This window comes from Strigops habroptila, chromosome 2 (genome assembly GCF_004027225.2).
Source record: "Strigops habroptila isolate Jane chromosome 2, bStrHab1.2.pri, whole genome shotgun sequence".
NCBI lineage: Eukaryota > Metazoa > Chordata > Aves > Psittaciformes > Psittacidae > Strigops > Strigops habroptila.
Window position 1 is genome coordinate 81,129,494 of NC_044278.2, and position 26,486 is coordinate 81,155,979.

At 41.0% G+C, this 26,486-nt stretch overlaps 1 protein-coding gene across 4 annotated transcripts in view; it reads left to right on the forward strand.

Moving 5' to 3' along the window:
• Positions 1-705: 705 nt before the first annotated feature.
• The window catches only part of TBC1D4 (TBC1 domain family member 4), a 104,482-nt gene continuing 78,701 nt past the window's right edge, over positions 706-26,486 (forward strand). For 2 of the 4 annotated variants that reach the window (XM_030476419.1, XM_030476420.1), the window contains exon 1: positions 706-1,345. In XM_030476419.1, the coding sequence (XP_030332279.1) occupies positions 857-1,345 (489 nt within the window). In that variant the 5' untranslated portion in view covers positions 706-856. The remainder of the gene's footprint in view (positions 1,346-26,486) is intronic. The other 2 variants (XM_030476415.1, XM_030476416.1) reach the window with 1 other exon arrangement.

A 26,486-nucleotide genomic window follows, 5' to 3' on the forward strand; every position in this document is an offset into this window, starting at 1 on the left:
CTACTTTCTCAGGTAGAGGAAACTAGTTACTAACATCTACAGTAGGTGGCGGATTTTTCGTTGTCAAGAAAAGTTATCGCGATAGCGAGGAAAAAAACAACACAAACCACAACTGAAAACTGAAGCAGGAAAAAGAAACCTAGGGAAAAAAAAAAATAAAAAATAAAATCAGGCTTAATTAAACTCTGGCTTGACGGTGACTCGGCAGGAAGACGCTGCTGTCACTGCATCCCTAGAAGTACCTCCGCACGTTTGCGGCACGGCTGGTTCTCCCTCGGAGGAAGAAGCCGGAGGGAGGAGAGGCAGCGGCGGGAGCAGAGCCGGGCGGGGGGCACCTCACCAAAATCAAAACTAACTCGGAAAAACCTGGGGAGCTGTTACAAACGGGCCGGGGGGCGGCTCCGGTGGCTTCCCCACCTCCTTCCCTCCGCCGCTCGGCGACCTTACTTCTCCTCCTCCTCCGGTCGCGTCGTGGGGCGCAGGAAGAGATCAGCCCCCCAGCCCCCGGGAGCGGCGGGACCGGCAGAAGCTTGAGCAGCGCCGGCCACGCTGTACTTTTGTTTGGAGCCCGGAGCGGTGCCATCCCGCCCCTCGGCTGGGGGTAGCCGTGCCGCGGAGCCCGCTCGGGGCGTAGCCTGCCCGCTCCTCCCCGGGGCGTTGTGGAGGAGGAGGGTGACTCGTCCGTCCTTCCCCGCCCCGCGGGGTCGGTCGGCAGGGAGGCGGCGCGGCTCCGGGGACGCGCCGGGCGGGATGCACGTTTAGCGGCGGCCGCGGCCGAGCGCAGGCCCCGCCGGCTGCACCTGGCACCGGGGGAAAGCGGCCGCAGAGCACCGCGCCCCCCACCCCGGGACCCACGATGGAGAAGCGAGGGGAGGGCGAGCCGCTCTCTCACCCGCTGGAGCCCGAGCCCGAGCCGCAGCCTGTGCTGCCGGGGGAGAAGCGTTTCAGGCTGTGGTACGTGGGCTCGTCGTGCCTGGACAGGCGGACCACGCAGCCCATGCTGCCCTGGCTGATGGCGGAGATCCGCCGCCGCGGGCAGCGGCAGGAGCCCGGCGGTGCGCTGGGCAGCGGGGTGCCGGCCCGTGAGGTGCTGCTGCTGCTGGGCTCCCCCACGCTGCGCTGCGTGCCCGCCGGACCTGCCAGCCCTGGCCGCCCCGCCGGCACCGGCCGCCCCGCCAGCCCCACTCCCGCCGTCTTCATCTTCGAGCATAAGGCGCAGCACATCGTCCGCTTCATCCACAACAGCCACGACCTCACCTACTTCGCCTACCTGATCAAGGCGCAGCCCGACAACCCCGACTCCCCCATGACCTGCCACGTCTTCCGGGCCACCGACCCCAACCAGGCGAGTGGCGGCGGGGCCACGGGGAGGGGGCGCTGACCGGGGTCCCCCCGCTTTCCTTCCCTCCCCTTTCGCCTGTAGCCGCGGAGGGGTCGGTGTGTTCGGATGCGGCAGGACAGCATTTGCGGGGGGCTGCGGGACCGTACCCGCGGAGCGGGGGGTGCCCGGCCGTGCCCGCGGGGCTCTCCCGGGGTGGCTGTGCTGGGGCTGCACCTACGCTGCGCTGCGCTGGGCCGGACTGCTCGGGCGGCCGCAGCGCCCTCGGAGACTGGGACAAGGAGGAGGGGTCGCACGGTCCCGAGCTGCCTTGGGCTGCTGGGCCACTCCCTGCCACGCCGGGGGGACCAGTCCCTGCGAAACGCGGGTGCACTGGGAGATGGAGCCCCGCTCTTTATCCCCAGTCATTCCGCGGGGAGGTCTCGCATCCTGCAGCAGCTCGGTGGCAAGCACGCAGTTTGCTCAATGAGCAAACTGCAGAATTCATCTTAAACCTTCCTTACGGTGGTGTTAAGTGTTGGGAAGAAATAGAGTGGTGAGGAGGATCATGCTTTCACGCAGACCCCCGGTGGTGTGGAAACCATCGTTTGTGGGCAGTGGGCCCTGTCCTGCTCACAGGTCATGCTAAGGACACCTTGCTGTGCTCGGGCCCACTTAGTAGTGATACAAACAATCCTACGTTTGGGTGGAGACATTGTTGATAAAGTGCCAACTGGAAAAAAAGACCTAAGACTGTATTTTCCCGACTGTCTAACAGGCTTTGGCTCACACATCAGATGTGCAGCAGACTCCTTTCTCCTCCCAGTATAGTGTATGTGAGCAATGGCTGTTTGAAGAGCAGGTTTGATCATTGATTTAGCATGGTGACAGCAAGAAAAAGGCCTTTCAGTAACAGTCCTTCGATTGAGTAAGCTAAGACACCTTCCCCCCCAGTTTTCACAGACATGTATGGAGGAAAAATGTGTGCTATTGGAAGTGCTGGATTTTACTGAAACAACTTCTGTGACTTACTAGATCTACTCCAGTTGTTTGTTTTCCTTAAGTGGAAAGGGTAGGAAGTATCAGGAAAATGACTGAAAAGTTCTCAGTATATTAATTTTTGCTTGAGCCATCATACTGCCAGAGATTATAACACAGGAAGGATTTAGATAGTGTACATAGCTGTGGCTTGAGCCATCATCAAAGATAGGACAGGCAGTATCCCGAGTGGAGGTAACTGCACTTAACTGGTTGGCAGCTGCTGCCCCTGTTGGGCTCTGCCAGGAGAGAGCACGCAGAAGGAGCATGAAATGGAGGGGATCATGTCTGGCAATGGAGGAGCCAGAGTGTCCTTTCAGAAGTTTGGCCATATGGACTGAAGTGAATCAAGGCTGCTGCTGTTGGCAGAAGATGCTGTATCAAATTTATTTCTGGGGTAGGTCTGCTCTGTTACTGTGAGTTTGTGAGACAAACTCATGCTATGAGATAGTGGGTCACTATTACTCTTGTGAACATGCAAAATTCTGTGTATGTTTACATTTGGGAGGCTGTTTGTGACTGAACCTTTTATCCATCTGTCATCCCTTCTTTCCTCATGGAGGAAAACGTCCTTATGTGCATGGAATTAAACCAAACTGATACTATAGATAAAACTTTATTATGAAGGAAGTTATCAGTGTGAACAAGTTCCGTGTTATAAACTCCTATCTTGTTCTGACAAGATTTTTTTTTTTACCTCATTGTCATTAATAAAGAATAAGTCCTTGGCATGAGGGTTACTCAGCACTTGATTTCCAGAGAAAAAACTACAATAAGGGTAGTAGATGCCCAGCTAGGATGTGATTCACAAGTATCTGACTATCAGGCAGGTTTTTTAAGGTATTAGAAAGAAAAGAAGGTGGAATGTTTTCTTTCCCCTCCTGAGTTTTGTTACCAGATATAGGCTAGGTCTGTGCAGGTCTCTAGTTGTTGATCTGTGCTTAAGCCTAGTACCGAATGGATGAAATTGGGCTGCAGGTTGCTAGCTCTGGAAATATTCTGCAGCTCTTCATTATTTGTTATAAAATAGCTGCTGTTGTTCCACACTTTCAAGATCTTTAAGTATGTGCATCTGTTCCGTGTTGGTTATGCGAGCTTCGTGGTGCATATTATTTTAGACAGTATTTTTCACAGCTGTTATTTTAAGACAACCTCATTTTCCATCTTAGGCCATAGCCGTTTCCAGCCAATGTCAGTTGGCACCACTACTGAGAGAAGTGATCCTCTCCTCTTCCAGCCTCGACCCCTCATTCCTTCCTCTCAGCTTTGTCCTCATGACAGCACAACTGTTTGTGCAGCCACACAGCAAAGAGGATCAGGGAATTGACTGACGTTAAACTTGCTTTTCCCTCTCCTTTGTTGGATTAGTTCCAAACCACTTCCCTTGTTTGCTTTACTATGGAACCCTAATACCATTTACATCAAGACAGGTAGGTTGGAGGCACAAGGTAGCAATGAGTGGTGAAGAAGGGGAAGGGTCAGATAGCCATTCCAGAAGTTATACTGACTTCAGACTAGCCAGAGGTGACTGCAAAGCTGTGGTGTTATGGTGTTACCCATCTTGGCAGTATTAAGTTCAGCACCACACTAAGTCACTGGAATGAAGGAAGAGTGTGTAAAATGTCCTGTGGTCTTTGAGTTGGAAGACAGCTAGCTATGATTTTAACAGAGGATGTAATTTATGAAAGTGAGAGGGTAATTAGTGACTTCCAGGAGATTAATGCTAGTGCAGTAATTCAAAAAACAATGTAGGTGAGAATGAAAGTTTTGGCTTTGGGCCCGTTGCTTTGTTCACCAGCAGTAGTACACGTGCGTTCACTGTGACCACAAAAGGGGTTGTAATTTGCAGAAAAAAGCAATACTTTTTGACAGTGCCTGCAGATTTCTTTAGCAGACGACCAATAAAACCACATGCAATATGTGCTTTGATAACACCAGGTGGGAAGATAACATCTTTTAGAGTTATTTGTCGTGACTGAAGAAAAAATGAGAATGTGAGGTGGTACAAAACACCTTCACGTTTTATTTGAAAGCCTGCAAATTGTAGGCAGAGCTGAAAAGTAGGAGCCAGTGGGTCGACTTGTGTTCCGGAGTGGTGTCAAACCCAGAGCTCAGCTGTCTGTATGGGGGTGGATGCTCAGATCCTTGTATTAAGGGGGTCTCTTTCTTTTGCCATTTAATTACAAGGGGAGAGAAAACGCCTGGAGTTATCTGACTGGTGAGGACTGGAGCAGAAGTTTTTTACTTCCTCCCCTCCCCCAGTTATTACAGTGTTTGCTGCTGCTCGTAACTTTTCAAAGCAGCAGTCAGCTGAAGTGGATGAGGGTAGTTGACTGTTTAGTTCTGGCTAGTAGCTTCTGAATAGCAGCCAGAGATTTGTTAGTTTTTATTGCTGTCATTCAAGAATTTAGGATGCACGGAGTCTGTAGACATTGGATGACTGTGTTGTCTTATTTTATATTTGGCAGATTTTCTTCACAACCCCAGGAACAGATTTATTTATTTAAACCAGAAGCTAGAGTTTATAAACATAGCAGGCATACCGTTCTCCCAGCCACCAAGAAATGTCCTTTCTACCATGAAATGCTGATTTTATTCTGTTAACCAGATTTTAATTGTGTGAAACGAATCAGTGCTGTTTGACAATTGCCTCAAGTTGCCTGTTCTCTGGGGGAGAGGCTTATGGTCTGTTTTCTTTTTGCACTTTTTTTTTTTAATTATTACGCTAGTTTAGATTGTGAGTTTTCTTACTGAAACATGAATAAGCCTATTTTGGGGATTTTTTTTTTTTCTTAATCCTGAACTGGCATCCTAAATCTAATTATACTGTAATTGGTTTGTATTGGTGAAGATAGTTGTCTTCTCTAGTTAAGCAAGAACTTACTTGATGCATTTTGTATTTCTTTTAGAAACCTTATAAGCAATGATCCAAGTATATTGTTACGGGGTTTCAAAACAAAGCTCAACTGGCTGTGAAAGAGAAGTGGTTTTGTGTACAGACCTGAGTCGGGTTTAGCTCTTGTGTGTATAATCTGTAGCTGCTGTGTTCTGCTGCAACCATGTGTTAGGAGGACTAGGCTGTCTCAAGGCAAAGCAGAAATCGTATCATAGAATCATAGAATGGGTTGGGTTGGAAGGGACCTTAAAGACCATCTAGTTCCAACCCCCTGCCATAGGCAGGGACACCTTCCACTAGACCACATTGCTCAAAGCCCTGTCCAACCTAACTTTGAATACTTCCAATGATGGGGCGTCCACAACTTCTTTGGGCAACCTGTTCCAGTGTCTTACCACCCTCACAGAAAATAATTTCTTCCTTATATCTAATCGTAAAACTAAATGCCTTGTCAACTCTTTCCCCCTCCAAAAGTTTACACCAGCACAGACAAATAGTGGAGCATTTTGCAGACAACGTAAAGGTGCGATAAGTGCTAGAGAAGTAGAGGGCCTCAGAAACAAGAGGCAGCCTGCTTGTAACCCAGATCCCTGCTCTGTCATTGCTGCAGGGGCTGAAAGTCAAAAATGTTTGTTTATTCCAAGAGTGTGTTAACTGTCTGTTAAATAATGTATTTCAGTAAAGCAAGGCCACAAGTTTATCCTGAGAAACAAGGAATTGGTACAAAATGTTCCGTTTTAGCTATTCAAATGAGGCTTTTATACTGTAATAATACCTCATTCTGTAAGGCTTCTTATTGAAGAATATAAGTTAGAAATGTTTGAAGAGGAATATTTATGAACTTTACATTCATATTTCTTTTGTGCTTTCATTTTTATGTGTCAGGAGCATGAGTTAAATGACAAAGTTTTAGCATTAGTAAGTATGTATGTACAGCATTGTTGTAATTCATACTAAAATATTGCACAGGTTGAGTCATCTGACAAGCTGTATTTTGAATAGGTGTAACAGATATGATAAAAAAGATGGGCTTTGTGTTTTGAAGGATCCTGGACAAAATGGGAGAGTTTCACAGTTTGGTTGCTAGCTAGACTTGAGCGCACAATGATTGCAGATGAAGGGGTAACACTGTTTTCCATGACGAAGACAGGTTGTCCCAGTTTTACCAAGAAAACAAGTCTTGGAGAGCCCAAAAGAAAATTTGTTTGTGGGTCAGAAATTCATTCATGGACTGAGAAACAATGACTCAAAACAAAGAGTGGATGCTAAAGGCTTGCAGTGAATGCAGAATTGTTTGGTGAGCAGCCTCATTGTCTCCAGCCTACGTAGGCGTGGGCTATACAGCCTCACATGAAGAGTCTTGCACTTTTTTTTTTTTTTTTCTCTTGAACAGTTTCTGACAGGTTTGGGAAATGGAACCGAAAGTTGAGAGCTTTGTGTTTCATTTTCATTTTCCTTAGTGATTGACTCAGCACTTCTTTTCTGAAAATGAGAGTGCTTTTTGTTTTAGGCTTGCAAAGCTATCTTTAAGTTCCAGTTTTGAACATCTTGTCCATAATAGTTTTCTCCCATGTCCCAAACAGAAGAAATAATATAACTATTAAAATTAACTCTTTGTAAATGGCAGTATGGAGCCTCTTTATCCCTGGTTAGTGTTTAGGAGAGGAAAAAATAATAGTTTTAAATACTCATCTGCTGTGTTTGTAGAAAGACTTCATTCATTTTTCCTTTTGCAGTTCCTGAAAATCACACTATTATTTGAGGTGTAGAAGAGACATTATAGAGGACTGTATTTTCAGAAAGGCAAAATAAAATATAGAATGATAAAGATATGAAATGATGTAAGCTCACAGAGAGTGGCTGTAGGTAATGCAGTGACCAGATAATAAGGCTATTTTGTTGAAAGAAAGGAGCTTGTATGCATCTGTGCACACCAAATCAAGGCTCCTTTTGTGATTATCTGTTTCTGTGTTTTTGTCCTATTGTTAAAATATAGAGGCAGTTCCTTTTAAAAATAATTAGATAGAAAACTGACTTCTAAAAGGTTTGGCTAGCTTATGTATGTCTTGGTAACAGGGAGAGTCCGATTATTAGAGATGGTAAAAACGTTGGACCAAAATGCTTGAAGGTAGCATTTATTAAGGTGAATGCTAAAAAAAGATTCATTTTCAAAGTAGCCACTGCAGAGCGGTAGTGTGACTGACTCCTACCAATCTCTCCTCTTTGCCAGAGTTTGGTATAGCATTTGATGTACACAGCTCGCCCTTCCTTGCATCTCTTCCATCCATCTTCCCCATTTACCTGGAACTCCCTGAGCATCTTGAGTTTCTCCAAGGTGAAGTCTCCAAGCTAAAATCCAGACACCACAATGAATTTTGCAGACCGATCACGGAGTTTGCTGTCCAGGCTGTAGGTCATGCAGAATTTTCAGCAGTGTTGGCATGGTCCCCTTGTGACACCAGCTGTCCTCTGCCACCTGGTTTGGTTTCCTTTGTGGTTTCAGATACTATTTCAAGTTCAGAGATGAGAAAAAAAAAGAGTTTATTTCCATGTGGCTTTTATTATTTGTCCCATACATGAACTGTAGCATCATCTACCTTCACATCCTGCATGTCTGAGGCACCTTTAGAGTGCTCAAGGAGATGGCTGGGTAAAAAGACAGGACCCACTGTAAGTCTTGTATCAGTCATTAAATAATGTGGTGTTTGAGGGCAGCTGGAAAGGAAACTTAAAGAAACAAAGTCAAGTGACTTAATTCATAAACAGAATTCGTGCTGTTCTGTTCTGTACAGAATGTAATATCATATCTTACCACCTTATGTTCTGACACAAATAGGTACACCAAGGCCATGTGCAAAAACATGGGTTCCAAAATAAAGTAGAGCATCACTAATGAAAGATAGGGTATGATCATGTCATCAACAGCTGTATCTGCCCTGAAGAGGTCTTCAAAGTGAAAAAGACAATACTGAATGTCAGAGGGCAGGGTGAAAGCGCAAAGCGTGGAAGTGCTTACCTCAGGGATCCATGAACTAAGTGACCTCCATTTTTGTGATCTGTTTTGGGTACCAGAGAACATGCATCCATTTTGGATATGCATGTTTTCATCCGTGAACATAGTTTGTTGTTTTTTCTTTGTTTGTTTGTTTGGAGGGTTGTTGTTTTTTCCCCCCTCAGGTGTATTAATTAGGTGACAACTGGTAGATCAGTGAGGTGGGCAAATAAACGTTCTTGGCACTCCTGTAGATCTGAAAGTCCTGTGGTAATTCGATCTTCCTCTCGGGTTGGTCAGAGGTAAGCCTGTTTGTGCTGGAGGGGATTAGTTCTAGTAATATATTTAGGACTGCAGGGAAAAGGGCACAACATTTTCCCCACCCAAGCAAACAGAAACACGTATTCACCCCAAAGGGCTCGTTGTAGCTCATATTAGAGTCTTAATTTTTATATTTTTATAAAAGTTAAGTATATATCTTGAAAACTTCAGTTAGTCTTCATTCTGAGGAGAGTTGTGCTTCGCCAGCGCAAAACCTGCCATCGTCTGAAGCTGTGTTCTGTTGCCTCTTGCCTCTCCATGCTCTGCCTCTGCCATGCCACTTGAAATGAACAGCCTTATCTCCCGCTGTTGGAAGTGAAGCCTGCTTAAATCCATCCCTCTCAAGTGAAATTGGCTGCTTAGCCCTTCCATTGCTGCTGCAGGGAATTAGATCTTCCAATGAGAAGTTAATTAGTTGGTCCACTTCTGGAGAGGATGATGCTGCTGGGATTTCTGCTGCTCTCTGAGCAGACCCTCTCTGTGCAAGGAAGATAAACCATGGCAGCAGCTGGGCCTTGAGGCATCATTTCACCACCCCAAGGTGAAATTTTGTGAGTTTGCTTCGGGCACAGTGCTTAAACATGGCATTTCTGTCCTTCCACATGGTTTTAGTTAACTAAGTCAACTGAACAAAAACCTACAGCACGTTCTTCAGAGTCTGTCATACCATGAAGACTGTTCAGATGGAGTAGATGGCGTATAGTAAGTTCATGTATAGTATAACGCATTTTAAATTTTTCAGTTCGGAGCCTCTGAAAGATGTAATGAACTAATAAGCAGTTACCTAGATGTATTCCAGTTTCCTTCAGTTTGGTTTATCTGTAAGAGCGGCAAAATATTTCAGTTGAGGCACTGCCCTTGAGAAACTCTGTTTACTGCTTAGGAGGAATTGTATCTACTAAACCATGTTTCCTCACTTTAAAACTTACTTGTAATAGTGAGTTGTCTTCATCTCCAGACAAATCTGGTTGCTTTCTCATGGAATCCATAACGTCCTTTATCATTTTATCTCATCAGAATTAGATAGGCTTTTATGATCTTTTCTGGAAATTTGGAAGAGCTTTTCTTGGTAAAGTTGGTAAGGTTTTTCTTGTTCTGCATCTCTGGAACCACTGAAGATGGGTAGGATTCTACAGTATTGGGCACGTGGCACTTTCCTGAAGGATTAAATTAATTTAAAAAGCAAACCCAAGAGAGATCCTTGTTCAAAGCCTGTATGCAAGACTTGTAGAAGCTATTAGATAAAACCAGTATCATAGAAGTGTGGCTTTTTCCCAACTCCACCATCCCTGGCTCTGTGGTTTTCCTCCTCCCATTACAACTAACTTGGAGGTGTATTTCAGTCATAAAATTAACTTTTGCATGTTGATAAACCTTAGTGAGCAGCTTGCTTTGTTAAAATGTCTAGGGTTATGTTTTATTTCTTTACTCTTGGCAAGAATGTGTAGATCTGCACAGTGCTGTTCAGAGGTTCATGATACATTGAAAAACATGTTGTGAGAAGTCAGAATATTATCCTCTGGGGCACAGCAGTGACTGCCTTCCAGACTGTTCACAATTTTGTTTCCTAGTGAGATTAATAAATATTTATTTTCTTAGGATGATGATGTTAAATATATTTCATGTACTCTCTGAGGCCAATATGGGTTTCCTGTTATGCTCATTAAAAAAGAAAATAATAGAGAAAAAAAGATCAGTGTCCCGGGAACTTTGGGAGTGGTCTGTGGGCTCTTCAGTATTTCTGAACTAGAGTAAATACTCAGTAACAGAGCAATGTAAGACTAGGATGTGCAATGCTAACTAGTTGAAACGTATTTTTAAATGCCTTCTCATAGTTTGTATTTGCTTTGGCTTGATTATTCCTAACAACTTGATCTCAAGTTCCAGTAGGATTTCTAAATAAAAATAGAAGTAGTACATATTTAACAGAGCCATATTTGCCAGAGGAGAATCAGTTGCTTGCTTTAGGACTGCTTGACTGGAAGGGCAGAAACAAAGCAGCACATAAACTCCAGCTAAACCCTGTGCCAAAAGCTGGTGTATGACCTTCAGGTTGATGTCCGTGGCAGGCGGCAGTACATACACACAGCTCTGTGACTCCTGCCTGCGCCAGCTCTGTCACAGTGTGCAAAGTTACAGCTTCAGTAGTCTAAAGTGAAAAAATTAATTCCTGCTAGCGTGCACCTTAGAAAGAGAAGGGATTGTGTGTACAACCTGCTGCCATACTAAACACCAAACTGCCATCAGTATCATGGTACTTTTGTGTCAGTCTAAGCAGTTTAGGATACAAATTGCCAAACAAGCTATTGTAACTATACTTCAAAACAAAACAGAACCATAACTTAAGATGCTGAAATGTTGCTTTAATGTGCAAATCCCATAGCATCTGTTAGGAGAGCTTTCTGTGGAAAATACCGCTCTTCCTGTAACATTTGCTTTAGGCTTGTGAACAAGACTTTGTTTTTTATGGAGAAGGATTTTAAACAAGTATCCCTTTTGTAGAAAATTCTGGCCTGACTTTGTAGTTGTACTCAGTGAGAGTCCCTTAATTTTCTGTGCAGCAGGACTGCAAGCTTGAGCAGTACAGAACAGTTTGTAAAGAGGATCCACTCTTTTTTGTACACTGACTACATTATAAATAGAGGCAAGATGTTGGCTACTTTTCAGCAGCACTTTTTTTGGGCAAACCTTGCCAAAAGAGAAAATCAAGGGGCCTTTCAGTAGGAGCAGCACATCATACTTTTATTTGAATTATTCATGAAGAAACGCACTCAGATTATCCATGGCATATGTGTGTATGTATTCAGATTTAGCCTTGAGGAAATTCGCTGACCTAGACATGAGAGCAGAGTGGGAGCAAGGCAACAGGATTAAAGCCAGCTCAGAAGGAGTGGGTTTACATCCTGGCACTGTGCCTTGGATTCCCTGTCTGCTTAGTGCTAGGAAGAACTAAAAATAATATCTGCAGTTTAGTGGGGTGGTGTGAAGTTTACAAAATGAATGTTTCCTCCATAGTGACCTTCTGTCTGCAAAATCACCACAGAAGAAGGCAATGTATAAAAATCATATAGAGCATATCAGAATGTTGGGGTTTATTGTGGTTTTCCCTTATGCTCAATATGGAGGTTCTCCTTAAAATATACAGCATCACAGTTGGGAGTGTGAGAAATGTGGAGACCAGCCCAGACTCTGCTAGAGGAATGGGCTTGATGTTTCTTCATGTAACCGAAGTATTTTGTTTCTGTATGTTCACTCACTGTTCTGCACTTCAGCTGTTTTACTTTGTATCATATGCTTGCTAGTTGTTGTATAGGAATTTGAAAGGGAACTTTCTGAGTTTAGTGAAAATTAGAGGTTAAAACTTCATCAATCCTTTTTAACGATACCAACAATAAGCTGAACAGAAGCTTAGTTGTAGTGCCATTTGATTTCTTATCTGAGTCTAAATTCTTCAGATTTGACACCCTATTTGATACACTTCTCTGAGTTCTCACATGACTACCATAAATAAGTCAAACATTGAGATGATTAATAGTTGGATTTCTGCAGCACAACAGAGTGGATGCTTCAGCTGAATTCTGTTACTTCTGGAGGTGTCAACCTTAGGCAAGCCAGGGATGTATATGTATATGCTGCTGTTTATTACCTATCAAGAAATAAATCTTCAAGAATAACATAAGTTGGAATATCAGGAGCTTTCCTATTATGCTAAACCTGAAGTTGAAGAAAAATATCAGAATGAAACATGACAGTGCTAATTCAATGTTTGCCAACCCAGCCTATAATATTGGAGGATTTTTAGCTATCTAGTCCTCCTGTTATGCTTTGCAATTGTGCTATTAGATTTTCTATGCATAGTATCCCACCACCTGGAAAAGTCCTGCAGAGTTCCACTGGCTTTGACGGTCACTTCACAGATTTGAAAATTCTTGCTGTAGCTCTGTGGGAAGCTCAAAATATGCTGTGGAGTCCCACAGATTGTTGCCATTCTTGTAGAACACAGCACTCAGCTTGTACATGCCTCCACAGCCATGTACATGATAGTTAACAACTAATAAGATAAAAACACACTGGTAAAAAGTTCAACTCTGCCATGTGTTTTAGCTTTTTACATAGTGATTTGAAGCATGCTAGCATCTACACCATGTTTTTGAGTGGAATTACTCATATCAAGTAATAAAAGGTAGAATGTAAGGTTTAAATTTGGGATCACCTGAGTTTATAGAAAGTTTAAGCTTTATTTTTGTGCGATATTCTTCTTTCTATCAGTTTTAAAGTATTTAAGTCTGTTACCCATGTAACATATAGAAAATACTTTCAGTCCTGTGCCGGGTCAGTTTGTCTTCATGGTGTCCTATTACAGAGGTCAGTTAATTCACTTGGACATACTGCTGTCACGTGGGCTCCCAGCCATATTACAGGGACCAGCATACATAAATTGTAATGGATCACTGCCTCTGGAAGGGCTGCTGTTATGTACCCACAAGAGCCCTGCGTGAAACTATGGAGGGTCTGCTTCGTGCTCTCAGCCCAGGCTTAATTGCTTTGGATCAGTTTCAGGGGACTATTCAGTCAACAACTTCAGACTCTCTCCAGAGAGCCCTGCTCTTCAATAGGAACCAAGTCACACAAGCTGTTCTGCCCAGATTGCACAGTGTTTTCCTATAGGATCACCAGCTGCTAGAAGATCATACTGCTTTACTGGTCTGCTGCACGTTTTGGTTTTTATACTGCTTCGGATATCATCCTACTATCAAATACAGCAGTTTTACTATTACTGTGTAATAAAAAAAAAGTTGTCTAGAAGTTTGGTGTTTCTACTAGTACTGTTCATATTAAAATGTCAAAATATCTTTTAGTGCTATTGAATAAGCAGGTGGATAAGCATGTGACAGGTTTCTAATTCACATTCAGTACCTGGTGCTGCTGTCATTTGGCGCCCTGCAGAGACCAAAGAAAACCTAACAATTTTTTTTTGGCACGTAGATTTGCTGGTTTCTTTTGTTGTACGCAGTGGGAGAGTTCATCCAGGGGAGCACATTTCTCAAAGGAATGTGTTCTCTAGTTGGTGCCTGTGAAAGACCATGATGAAGTTAGGGTTAGGAACCCTAGTGAGGATAGTGAGGAATCCAGTACAGAAGTTGGAGCTGCCCACAGAGCAGTAAAGAACACAGATAATTGCAAGGTCCCTTACTGCTTGTCAACAGATGCATTAGTTTGCAAATAAGCAGGAGGCTTTTCCAGTCTTTTTACCATATGTGTGTATAAGTCTGCTGCTTATTATTTTCTCATGTCATATCTCTTGCTCTTCCATTTTTCTCATCTCCTTGAAATTGTCCTCATCCAGGATTATGATCTTTTCTTTTGCAGGAGTAATCTGTACTGCATACAGTACTGTTAACAATGAAAAGTTATGTTTCTGACCATAAGGAAAAAAGATAATAATCCCTTTACCCCCACTGCTTCCCACAAGCTGTCTGGCCCCAGATTAAAACTTGAAAGAAAAAAAGCCATTCATTCTTCTGATTGCATGTCGCCAGGAACTGAGCTTTTCAGGTACAGCTATCAGGATTATAAACCTTTTCACGTTATTCCTGTTCATATTGCTAGTTCCAAGTTTCACGCTTTAGAAATACCACCAAGACTATCTCCTATCTCTTCTTTATGTATATATATGTTGTGATAACAGCTGTTTATTGAATAAAAACTTGAACAGAAAATTTTGTCAAAATAAACATATGTGATGATCATGTAATTTTAGGAGTATTCTAATGTTTTTACTTGCTCAGCCTTTCTTTGTATTTAAAGTTTGTTTTGACCTCCATGCCCTTTTTTAAAACGTACAACCTGGCACATGTTTATTTTTCAGTCAAGTCTGTGTATGGCCAGTGAGAAGTGAAAGTTAACTTCCTTGGTGATCAAGGCAGTCATATCATGTTTCAGGAAGAAGGTATGAGTAATAAAAAGCCCAAACAAACAAAAACACCCCTCAAGCCCAACCCCTCTTATGGAGGGAAAGGATTCTGTGCTGTATGGTAGAAGGCTATAATATTAGCAAAGTAACTCCTGGAGCATGACATGGACGGCTGAGTCATTTATGGCTGGTAAAGACAAACTGCTGCTGAAGGAAGCTTGTTATTGCATGGCTGCTGCTACAGCTGGTAGATTGCCTGCTAAGAGCAAAGTAAACTTGAGCCTGGTAGAAAAAGTACACTCCAGATAAGCACACTTTAATCTCTGGAACATTTAATTGGTTTAGCAGCATTTTCTAGTGCCTGAAGTTTTCAAATGTGCAAACATAGTCATTGACATTGATATAATTACCAATTTCTAATTTAGTCTTCCCTATGAATCTACTAGTAATAGTAGCAGAGGACACTTTCTTTTTTACTGTTAATACAATTATGGTTCATGTATCAAATTATAAACTTAGTATCTGTCCTTGAAAGTTTCCTGACTGTTACTTCTCTGAGTCTTAATATAGTAGTACAGTGCTGCTATTGTAGGTCACTATTTTTTATCTACCTGATGAGGTTTGAATGTGTTTGAGTCTCAGAGTATGCTTTCCATGCAACTATGTAGAATTAATGCTTTCAAAAATTGCAAAAATTGAGGTCTTTGAACATCATCTCCATTAGAAGATTATTTTGACAGGTTAGTTGTTGGCTATTATTTTTTAAAGTACGTTTTAATTCCTCATGATGATAGACAATCAATTGAATACACTCTTATATATAAGATACTGTTTAAAATGTGATTTTAAGACAAAGAGAACTTCTACATTCCTTAATAATGCCTTTGCTTCCCAGCTCCCAAATGTGTTTTTTCCAAGCAAGTAGGCCCAAAACTGGGCATCAAGAATAATTCACAAGCCCCTGCCCCTGTACACTGTGGCAAAGGGTGAGCAGGTATTGTTTTTAACTAGCCCTCCATTCTTTCCCTGGGCGGAAAGAAGCTGGCAAGTTCACAGGACTTGAAACTGTGTATAACCAAATTTCAGAGTGCCATTTCTGAGATGACATGGCAGTGTAGGTTAAAGCTAGGGGAAAAAAAGGGAGCAATTCCCTTTCTCCATGGGGTCTGCTGGAGGAATGATTAGTGGCAGCTTGGAGTAAAGGGAAGCTTCTAGTGTCCTGCATGATAATCAGGCTCCAGAGTATTTAACCAGTGACTCTGACAAATATGTTCCTTCCACTTGTTCAATCATGGTATTTCTCACACTAAGCATGGCTCGTGGCCAGTTTGCTTACAAATGCAGCACTGCAACTTTACGGAGTAAATAACTGTCTAAATACCTTCTTGGGTGTCAATAGCTCCCATTAGCTCTTGTCTTTTTTCCTTTTGGTGGTATTTTTCCTCTTGGCTCTATTTTTTCATCCATCTTGGATGGTAGTTTATCAGAAGGGTTTAATGTCATGGTTATTCATTTGTTTTTCTGCTTTATTGAAATCTGCATAGTTTGAATATAACATGAAGGAAGAAAACACTAAAACACAGTAGTAATTTATTCAAGTGAATTATTTCCAGGCCCTCACAGATTGAAGTATGCAGAGATCCATGTCCTTGCCCATGTCTTTCGACCAGGGAGCTCAGAGTGCTACGACAGATCTTCATCACCCGTTTCATCCAGTTGCTTCTTTCTGTCAACCTGGACTGTCTCAGTAACAGCAGCATATATGACATTATGCATCAGCGCATACCTCTCGCTCCAGCCCACAGAGTGTAAACTAACAGATGGTATCAGCTAAGGAAAAAGAAGATATTAACTACATCAAAAAATTGCATATTTTAAAGGGTGCTATTGCATGAAAATGTGTTTGACTAGCTCAAGCATGGGAATTCCATTCATAAAAGTATTATGGTATTATTTCTTTGTGCCCCCGTGGGGTTTTTTTGTAAGTTGGAAATAAATTTATCTGATTAGACTAGATACTATGTTTTAAAGATGCATAAGTTTACAAGAAAGTACTGATTGGGTATGGGGTTTTGACTTTATGTGCAGAATGCTTATTAGGAGTATAAAAAGGATCAGATATTTTCAGGAATAGGTTGAGTCATCAGCAATGTTTTGTAGTCCACATCATTAACAAAAATGCTTCTTGAGAGTCTTTGAGGAGCTCTAAAGCTTGTATATTTGTTGATCGCCCAGTTATAGCTGGGCTGGCACAACAATGACGGTTATTGCACAGAACTACATTATTGTGCTAATATCTATATACCTAAGAGCTTAGAAGTGATGATTCTTTCCAAGCTTTTTTCTGAAGGCCTGTCAGGTGTTCTTGGACAAGTCTAGCTGACTTTGGGGAGTTGGCTCACGTATATGAATCTTCCAGAAATTGGCTGCAAGCTCAGGATTTGACTGGGAGGGTTAATCTGAAGAGCACCATAGTTGGGTCTTGTTTCCACATGAAAGCTTTCTGTAAATTCTCATTTTTACCAAGACCGTTACGAATGTTCTTTTATTTATTTGTTAGCTGGTTTGAAATGTGCTTTAATAGGAAAGTATTTAGGATGTCACCTATCCCCTTCCAGCAGGCATGTTTCAATTTACTATAAAGTATCAACTTAAAATAACAGCAAAATATTCTAAGTAGAAGCTGTTAATTGTTTTGCCACAAACTGAGGCACTCAAGAACCCGTTACTAGATCTTTCTTCCAAATACTTTTTTCAGTAGATTGCAGTTTTATGTGACCCTCTGATAACTTTCGGGTCTGTTGGAAAAGGCAGTTTTATTAGAGATATGGTGTAGATCTTAACAGTGAATGCACTGCTCTTTCACAAAGTCCATTTGTTGATTGCAGGAACCCCTGTAGATGTCAGAAGGGTCAAAAAGTCTGTAGAAAATAACCTGGGGACAGTTTCTTGTATACTTACTATTTTTGCCAAATGCTACAAGTATTTTGTATTATACACTTATGTCCTTAACTGCTTCAAGAGGTTTTCTGAGCTACATGTTACTATAGATTCTGAATGTTTTACAAAAGCATTGTTAAATTTATTTTCACATCTGTGAGAGAAGGGAAGACGTGTGTTAATTTGGATTAAAAAAAATAATTAAAATCCCAGGAAGAAGTTTTTAACTGGATAGAAATAGCTGTAACTTCCCAGCCTTCCAGCTCATCAGACTCCTTAAATCAGTCACTCGGACCTTGAGAAGCACACAAAGCATTGGACTCTTAAGCAGAAGTTTAAGCACTTTGCCTAGCACCATGGGAGATCACAATGGGGGAAGAAGAGTGACTATCCCGTTTGCTGTAGTTTATCTTCTGTAACTACAAATTCATCCCCCTTTTCGGGTTCCTGTTCTTCAGGTGTGTATAAATGGAGCAGGCGGACTGTCTTCCGCTGCAGTTTTGGTTTGTTCTCAGATAATGTCCTTCTTTGGTGCGAATGATCCGGGGTCTTGTGACGGAAAAAGCATCAGTCTTTAACCTCAAAAGTTATCAAGGACATCACTGTATCCACTGCAAATTTCTCTCCCTTTTGAGCTAATTGGATAATTGATGGCAATAGAAGACTTATCCTCCAGTGCTAATGAAAAAAGAAACAAAAAGTGTCATTTTTTTCTCAGGCATTTACTGAGAGAAAACATTTTGGATGCTGCGGTGAGAATTATAGTGGGTACTAAATTCTGCATTCTGTTTTCAGCTCCTCTTTGCCTAAGGCCATTTGTTTGCAGCTGCAGCTCCTTCCCAGTTTGCAGGCTGCTGCCACTGTGCTCGTTTGCATGCAACGTGACTCTCATTTCTTGGGTCTTTCTCTGATCTGTGTGTTTTGGCAGTCTTTTTGTATTGGCAGTCCCTGGTTTGATACAGGTCCTCACCAATATCTTGTTTGCTTTTACCTCCTTCTGTCATGTGTTTGGCTGCAGTCCCTGTTACTCTTTTAGCTCCCTCTACAGTTCTCTCACTTCTTTCAATCCTCTCTGGTCCCCATCTTTCCTTCTTTCTCCTCCCTAGCTTGTCATCTGAACTCAGTCTTTCTTACCCACTCCTGAATTTATGGGCTCTAGCATATTGTGAATCTACTGTGATCTGTATTTGCAGGCAGAAATTACTAAACGGTGGATGAAAGTGCTTTCAGGGCCTGGTTAGCATCCAGCGAATCTGACCACTCATGTTTATTACTGAATGTATGCCAATATTTTGCAGGGATTTATAATTTGGATAGATTTTTGTGGAGACAAGAATTGCAAATTTTTTTTATATATATATACATATATATATATGGTTTGGTTTTTTTTACAGGAGCCAAAACCCAAGAAAAAGTGTTTTTGTTTCTTAGCAGTGACTGAACTATTTCGAAGATGTCAGTTCAGAAAGCTTGGCAAAGTTGTGATCTAAAACCTGAGTCTTGTGGTATGGACTATTGGCTCACGTGAGCAGGAGACTCTCATTCCAGGAGACACATGTCATTTTTATTTTAAAAGTGTTGCTTGGGAAAAGAACAATCCAAGGTGATGCTCTTCTATGGAAGAATGGACATAATTTTAAATTGTCAAATGTGTCAACAAGTTTTTCCATACAGATTTCTGGGCTAGGGGTGTTGGGAGGTGTCTTTTTCCATAAAACATTTTCATCTCTGAAGTGATGAGAATTTTACCAGAAATGTGGGGGATGGGGAAGGCATGAAGTTGAATGTGTTATGAATTAATTTAGTCTTAGGCACAGGTATGGGGAAATGAGCAATTATGTATGTTAAAAACACATTCAGTTTTAACTTGAGGTTATAGTAGAAGAGAACATTTTGAAAGGGATTTGGAGAAATTAAAGCCCTACTAGCTCCTGTTATTACTTTGAACTTCAGAAAAAGATTTAATCTCTAATGCAAAACTTGTGCCAATAGTCATTAGTAAATGGACATATCTTTCCCTGGCTCGTGCTTACAAATCTATATTACAACATGATAAATCAGTATTTGAAATTCTGCTGATCAGTAAAATCAGTCGAAAGCTTGATTCCTTCACAGAAGAATGTCTGTCCCATGGACACAGGTTAAATAGGGTGAGAATTTCAGCTCATTCTAAAATACATATATTACATGTGAAGTGGATCTCCAGAAAGAAATGATGAGAAGACAGGTAGCTTGCCTTTCTGGCATCTCACCAGAGCCCAGCTTTCTGATGCTTATTCTCGGAGCGAGAAATACAGTGGCAGTTTACCCTAATCCAGGCCAAGATGAGGTGTATTTTCCTAGGTGTGAGAAAGAGGCATGTGCTCACATCTTATGGACTATATTGCTACGTATGGCATGAAATACGGTGTGGTTGCTCCCTGTGTTTGAATACGAAGGTGGAAAAAATCTACCACACTGCCTTTCCCCCCCCCACAAAAGATTATTTTATTTTTTTTAATACTGAAATCCACAGATGCCTTTTGTATTTTTAAAATACAAAACACAAATTATTAAATGCAGTGGAGAGAGGGCATTTTCCTTTGAACTCACCAGAACACCAGCCCTTTGTCACCTAACGGCTGCAGCTGGTTTTGCTGTGTGAGAGTTAATGCCTGACTTCTCACACATTCAGTTTTCTGCAAGCAGCACTGTTCTACTACTGCTGAAATAGACCTGTTCAGAAGTGTTTTTATTCATGTTTTCAACAAGAACAGTTTTTTTTTTTCCTGATGTATTTTTAAGCACCAGAGCACTCTAGTTTCCCTCCAGATGGACTTACAGGCCAGCAAGAGGAACTGGAGAGGAATCCTGGCCATTTGGGTAGGAGAGGCTCTAAAAATGGAGGTTTCTGTTCGAGATGATCTTCAGGAAGGACAGAAGATGGTGATGCAGTTAGCTGATCTTTTGCCTGCTGTCTCCTTATTTCTGAACAGATGCCAGGGAACAGAGCATTTTTTTGGCACAACAGTATTACGATTATGAAGAAGTGAACCTCAGTAGACGCAATGGTCATCCCTTGTATCTTAAGAGCAAACAGTAGAGACAAAATACTTGGATTATATATTCTGTGCAGTTGGGAGAGCTGGTGAAACCCGTATGTGTGAGGTCCAGTGCTGAGCCTGCTTCTGAAACAAGAGAGCTCTAGAGAGATGCTTTTCAGGTCAGAGTAGAACTAAGAGATAATTGCATGGCTTAGCAATAAGCGCCTCTAGCCAGGAGCATGATGATGTTCTCCTGGTGTTATGGAAAAGGTAGATGAAAATCCAATCTATTTTCATAATATTTCAAACCAGCAAAACTGGCAAATTAGAGATGCTAGGAGATGCTGGAGTTAGTGAATCCCCTATGCAGTTCAGTAAAAGTAATTTCATTTTTAAGAGAAAGACCTTCCAGTAGCACTGAAAGTAATTTCACAGCTTAAATGAATTCAGTCATGCCTCTGTAGTAAAGAGTGCATTACTCTTTTTATTACCATCTGTGAAAACTGTTCTTGGCTACATTTGCATTCGAAACACGATGGTTAAACTGGTCTGTGTGTAGTTGAAAGTAACTGATCTCGTTTTGAGATGATAGTTCCCAATAAATACATCTGTTTGTCAAATATAGTTTCAGAAGGGAAATGATTACTCATTTACTAAATTTAAACATAAAAGGCAGCTTTTTGTAGCCTAAGTTTTAGTAATTGCTCTATATATGCAGCAGCTACTCTTTAGAATATGTTAACATATGTTAAGAGCAGATACGACTCTCTCTGTGAGGAACAGTCTGACAGCTCTGAAAAGATCTCCATTTATGTAAAATTCTGTGATATCCCTTTGAGATACTGAATATTCCAAAACAATTTTTTATCACTTCTTCAGATTTCCTCAGGTTTTCAGTGATTAACACCTAGATTACCTGTTAAGACAGGGGTAATCTTTCTGCACATCGGTTTCCCTTTGAAGTTTTCAGCTATACTTATTGGTAACGGCTGCTTGGTCTCTTTCCATTCTCAACATAGAGTAGACAAACTGTAATGATTTTTAATTGCTATCAGGTATTTCTGAATTTGAAACAATCAGTTTGGAGAGGCTGAATTTGAGGCAGAAGCAAATTTGGTGCCCTATATCCATTCAGTATTACAAACTTGTTTAATAGATTTAAAATAAACAGATTTTACTTTTAAGTGTGAGCTAAGATGCAAAGATCAAAATTCTTTGTGTACTGTGGGCTGAGGCAAATGTGCCTAACACAGGTTGAAGTCTGTTAAAATACATTAACACTTGATGGTCCACAATATTGTCCATTTATACTTTATTTTAGAATTAGGCTTTACAGAAACAGCTGATTTTACTTGATGTATGTTGTTAACATGCCTTTTATCTCAAATGGAGTTTATCATGTGCCTTTAGAGATAACTAGCTGAGTTGCACTTGAAAATAATTTAAAAATATCTAACCTATCTAGATGCAAACATTTTAAATTCAGAAATAAGCTGAAGTATAACTGTCTCAGAGAGGGCATCATGGAGTCTGACTTCTTTTTGACATAATGCTGCAAAGAGTGAGCACTGTATTAAAAAAACCCCATACCAACACACCAAAATACAAACTGAATGGAGGACAGTCCCCCAGGATGGAACTGTGCCATGGAGCATGTCCCTTTATGTCAGGATGGCTCAGCAAATTGTCCTGCATCCATATCTTCACTCTTTCAGCAAGAATCTTGCCATTGATTTGGAACAAAAAATGCCATGAGTCTCATTTCTGGATTCTTACATATACATACATGCCTCTGCTGTGGTATATAGAGAGGAGATATTTCATTCATTAAGATTCTCTCACAATGATTATTTATTTAAGACTGAGCTGATGAGGTTTACAGACCTTTGGAACAGACTACGTGATAGGAACAGTTGAACCTTCAACAGTTATTTACCAGCACATTGTTTAAATTAGGGTTGCAATAGGAAGGAAGTTTCCACGAGAGATTGCCTCATGTACCCAGCAGAATACCAGTCTATTTTAGTTGCTCAGTGCAAGTTTTATGTAGCTTTAATGTAAATTGAGCAAAATTGCTCAGTTTTGCACAAATAAGCTGCACAAATTGTGCTATTATAGTTTTCAAATCAAAGGTGACAGACTTGTCTTTACAAGGAGAAATCCATAGGGATTGTTTCTGGAGGTCAGAAAAACTAGACTCTTAGTTGGTATTTCTAATACAGGAGAGACCAGTAAAGCTTTTCAGTTCATAGTTCTGCTTTACTCTTACCTATGATACAAGGTCCAGGCTCTCATCACTTCTTACATCCATTTTTTTTTTTTGGTTGGACATAGAACAGCAGAGCAGGAGAAAAGCTGTGCTGCACCCCAGAAGGCATCTCAGTCTGAAGACCAAACCTACCTCATTGCTTAAAGGGTGTCATGGAACTAACCCCCCTTGCAGTGTTAACACTGCCATGTCAGAGCTGTTAGGGTCAGAATATGTCTTTGGAAACCAGCCATACCAAAATAAATCCCTTTTCCTCAGAAATTGCTTTCTTATCAGAACATTTTTTTCTTCTGCTTTCTGCCTGTCTTTGAAAGCAGATGTTTGGCAACCAGCCACTCCCTGATTCCCAGACTGGAAAGATCCAAACTGCACCCCAGATCTGCTGGTTAGCTGGAGCTGAGGCTGGTCCCCCAAGCACTGGTCCTGTCCTCTGAGCATTAAGTCACAACATGAGATTTCCTGAGATGCATTTCCTTAGGCCATCACTCATATGTTATAATAGATATATATAAAAAAAGTTACATATATTCTCACTTTACAGTGGTTTGAGGTCAACCATATACCACCTTCTGTTTTAGGGTTCCTAATTGCATACAGTATATTAAGCCGTTATTAGAAACACCAAAATACTTCTGTGGAACATAACCTCCAGGCACCATGGACAAGTACTGTGTTGTGCAAGAGCTATTTCTAATGTATTAAAGATTAACATCTATGTAGAAGGTTAGTCAGGAATAAACATCCTGTGCTAATAAAGTAAAAATCAGTCTGCATTTAATAATCAATCCTATTTTTAAGAGTTCCCAAATGAGATCTAAAGCTTGTTTTTTTTAGCCAGACATTGATCCATGGAACAGTTACGAATATATATATATATTTTTTTTTTAAAAAAGACTTGTGTTGTTACAGTGACTGACCTTTTCTGCTGTGAATTTTCATCTTCATTATAAAATAAAAAATGTAAATCTATTCTTTCACTTTTAGTCATAAGTACAGGTAAATTCAGACTGATGAAAGTATTGATTAATCTCAAAAATATTCAGTTAATATTGCAAATATTTATTAAAGGAAGCATAAATTTGCCTCAGATCTGTTTGTTAAAAAACACTGTTGCTTTTAGTTTCGAAGTCAATGCTTTAAAGTATGAATTGTGCACTTTTTGGTTTTGAGTTTGTCATAAAATATCATAAACGCACATAGAATCATAGAATGGTTTGGGTTGGAAGAGACCTTAAACATCATCTAGCTCCAAGCCCCTGCCATGGGCAGGGACACCTTCCAGTGACCAGGTTGCTCATAAAACAATAAGGAGATGATGAGCAGTAAGAACACAAGTGATGCAATGGTGAAGAGTTTTCTCTAAAGACAACTTGAAAGCATGATCAGAAGATTTCCAAATACCTTTCAGTATTTTTTGAAGTGTCAAAGCTCAGAGATTTCACATAGTTTGTAACCAGAAGAAAAAGATCACGTATGATTGAGGAAACCATTGTCCAAGATGACTGGAGTCTGCTGAATCTTTCTTTGGCTGAGTCTAGCATCTGACAGTAAAGAAGTCATGAGTATGCTTATTTGTGGAGTTTGCTCAAGCTGTCAGCATCTTTGCTTTATGATTAGCTACTACATGTTCTCTCTCAGTCAAAATAAGCTTCTAACTCTCAGAAGTGGGATAAGAGATTGTCATTTGTACTCCTGAGGTTTTTTGGAAGAGATTAAATGTAACCTTGCTCCTTAGCATACATTAGAGAGGCTTTAGTGTTGGCCCAGAATGATAGGACTTGCTTTCCCTCATGTGCAGCCTCCCTTAAATGCCAGAAAGTTTTGAGTGCTTTTGTAATTTTTTTTGGGGGGTGTTTTTGTTTGGGTTTTTTTTTGGTTGGTTTTTTTTTTGGGGTGGGTTTTTTTTCATCCTCCTGGACCCACAATCCGGGCGCTTCCAGGACCACCTTTTTCTTCACTATTTAGATGTAAAGTAACACACCAAAAACTAGTTTGCAGAAGCAAAGGGGAGTAGTAGGTACTTGGAAGTGGCCCTGGGGACATTTTCTCTGTCCAGCACCAGTGGGAGAAGAAAAAGCCATGTCAAGCGTGTGTTATGTAGCTTACTACCCCTACCTATATTTAAATCTTCTCCTGTCACAAGCTATATGCTGCTTCTCCTTTGGAGAAATGCGAAGTATTGGTAAGGATGTTATGAGAAAAATGCCTTTGGAGAGCCACTATGTCTTCACCTGGGGAAGGAAGGTGCAAATGTAGCATCCTTGGACTTGCTTCCCTTCAGGCTGTCTTCCAATGCAATGGCTGTCCTCATTCTATTTGAAGTTCCTAATATTTCTAGCAGTCAGCAGGCTGTTGGCCAGGGCTTTCCAGTTTGCGTAGAATATAAGCTGTTGTATTTTGATTGAAGGGGAAGGATGTCAGTTATTCAGGGCTTCCTTCAAGGATTTTCAGAAATTAAACGTCATTTAACAGTGATGTTAATTGCACAGATAAAACATCTGCATCTCAGCAAAAGCTTCTGCTAGGTATTTTGGGTATATTTCTGGACTGTTTCAGTTGCCTAACTTTCATTTTACTTGTTCAAAGGCTGTCAGAAAGATTCCCAAACTGGCTGAAGATGTCAGCTAGATACATTGGAAGGTAGCTTGAAATTTTTAAAACCAAAATCCTATAAAATGGAGATAAATGGTGAAGATGTTTTTGCTATAGTGATTCAGTTGAAGTTATTTATACCTCATCTGCTTCTATACTTAATTATGGTGCAATTTAAGTTAGAGCTGGAATGCAGCTACAAGATGACATACAATGCTTTTAAGCAACAGCATTGTGCTGTTCTTTCCTGGAAAAATTAGTATATTGGAGAGATTTTGCCATAGTTGACAGGCAGGATTAATTTTGACAGTAAGCTTTAAAACAGTGTGGTTGGAAAAAAAATAAGCAGATGTGCATATTTGCTGAAGAATCTGAATTTGCAGATTATTACATGTGTTATGAATTGCAAATTAAGACTGTTTGAAAGCTTCTCCACCTTCTGTGCCTTCAACTGTGTCCCTAGCCTCCATGATTTGAAAAGCTTTTCTCCTGTTAGATTAGAAAATGCTAAAAGAGTAACTCTCAGCTTTAAGTAGTTGTTTTGTAATGCAGCTCAATAGCCATAACTGAGAACAGCAAGCAACAAAAGCATGCGTTTTGCTAGTTACCTTGAAAAAGAAAGCTAGAAAAATATTTCTTTGAAAAAAGGAGAAAACTCTAACTTTTTATAAGGCTTTTATTTTAAAACAAACTTGGATGTTTGTTAGGGGGAGACTGAACTGCAGGGAGAAGCATCACGTGCTGCAAAAGAGCTGGGCGAATGGCACCAGGAACTGCCAGAAACAACTTGGGAACAGCTAGAGAAGGGAAAAACAGTTCAAGGGCTGTTCCCATCTAAGTTTGGGTACCCAGTGGCTGATTTGCTGTGGCTCTTCACAAAGAAAGCTACAGACTGAGGGAAATCCAGACTTCTCTTTGCAAGAGATGCTAACATTCCCTAACTTAAACCATAAGCCTTGAGGGTGGTTTTATAGGTAGCTGTATTTTACCACATTATTTCACATGTTCTTGTGTTTCTGTAGGATGTGTCCCATACCTATTTTTTTTATTTTTTAAATGCTAAATAGTTAAGCACCTTCCATCTAAGGTTATTTTTCTGAGTTGAGACATCATCTTAACAGGCCTATAAGCTTTTTGTTGTATTGTAACTACAGCAGTGCTTTACCTCACCCTAAGTTGAAAA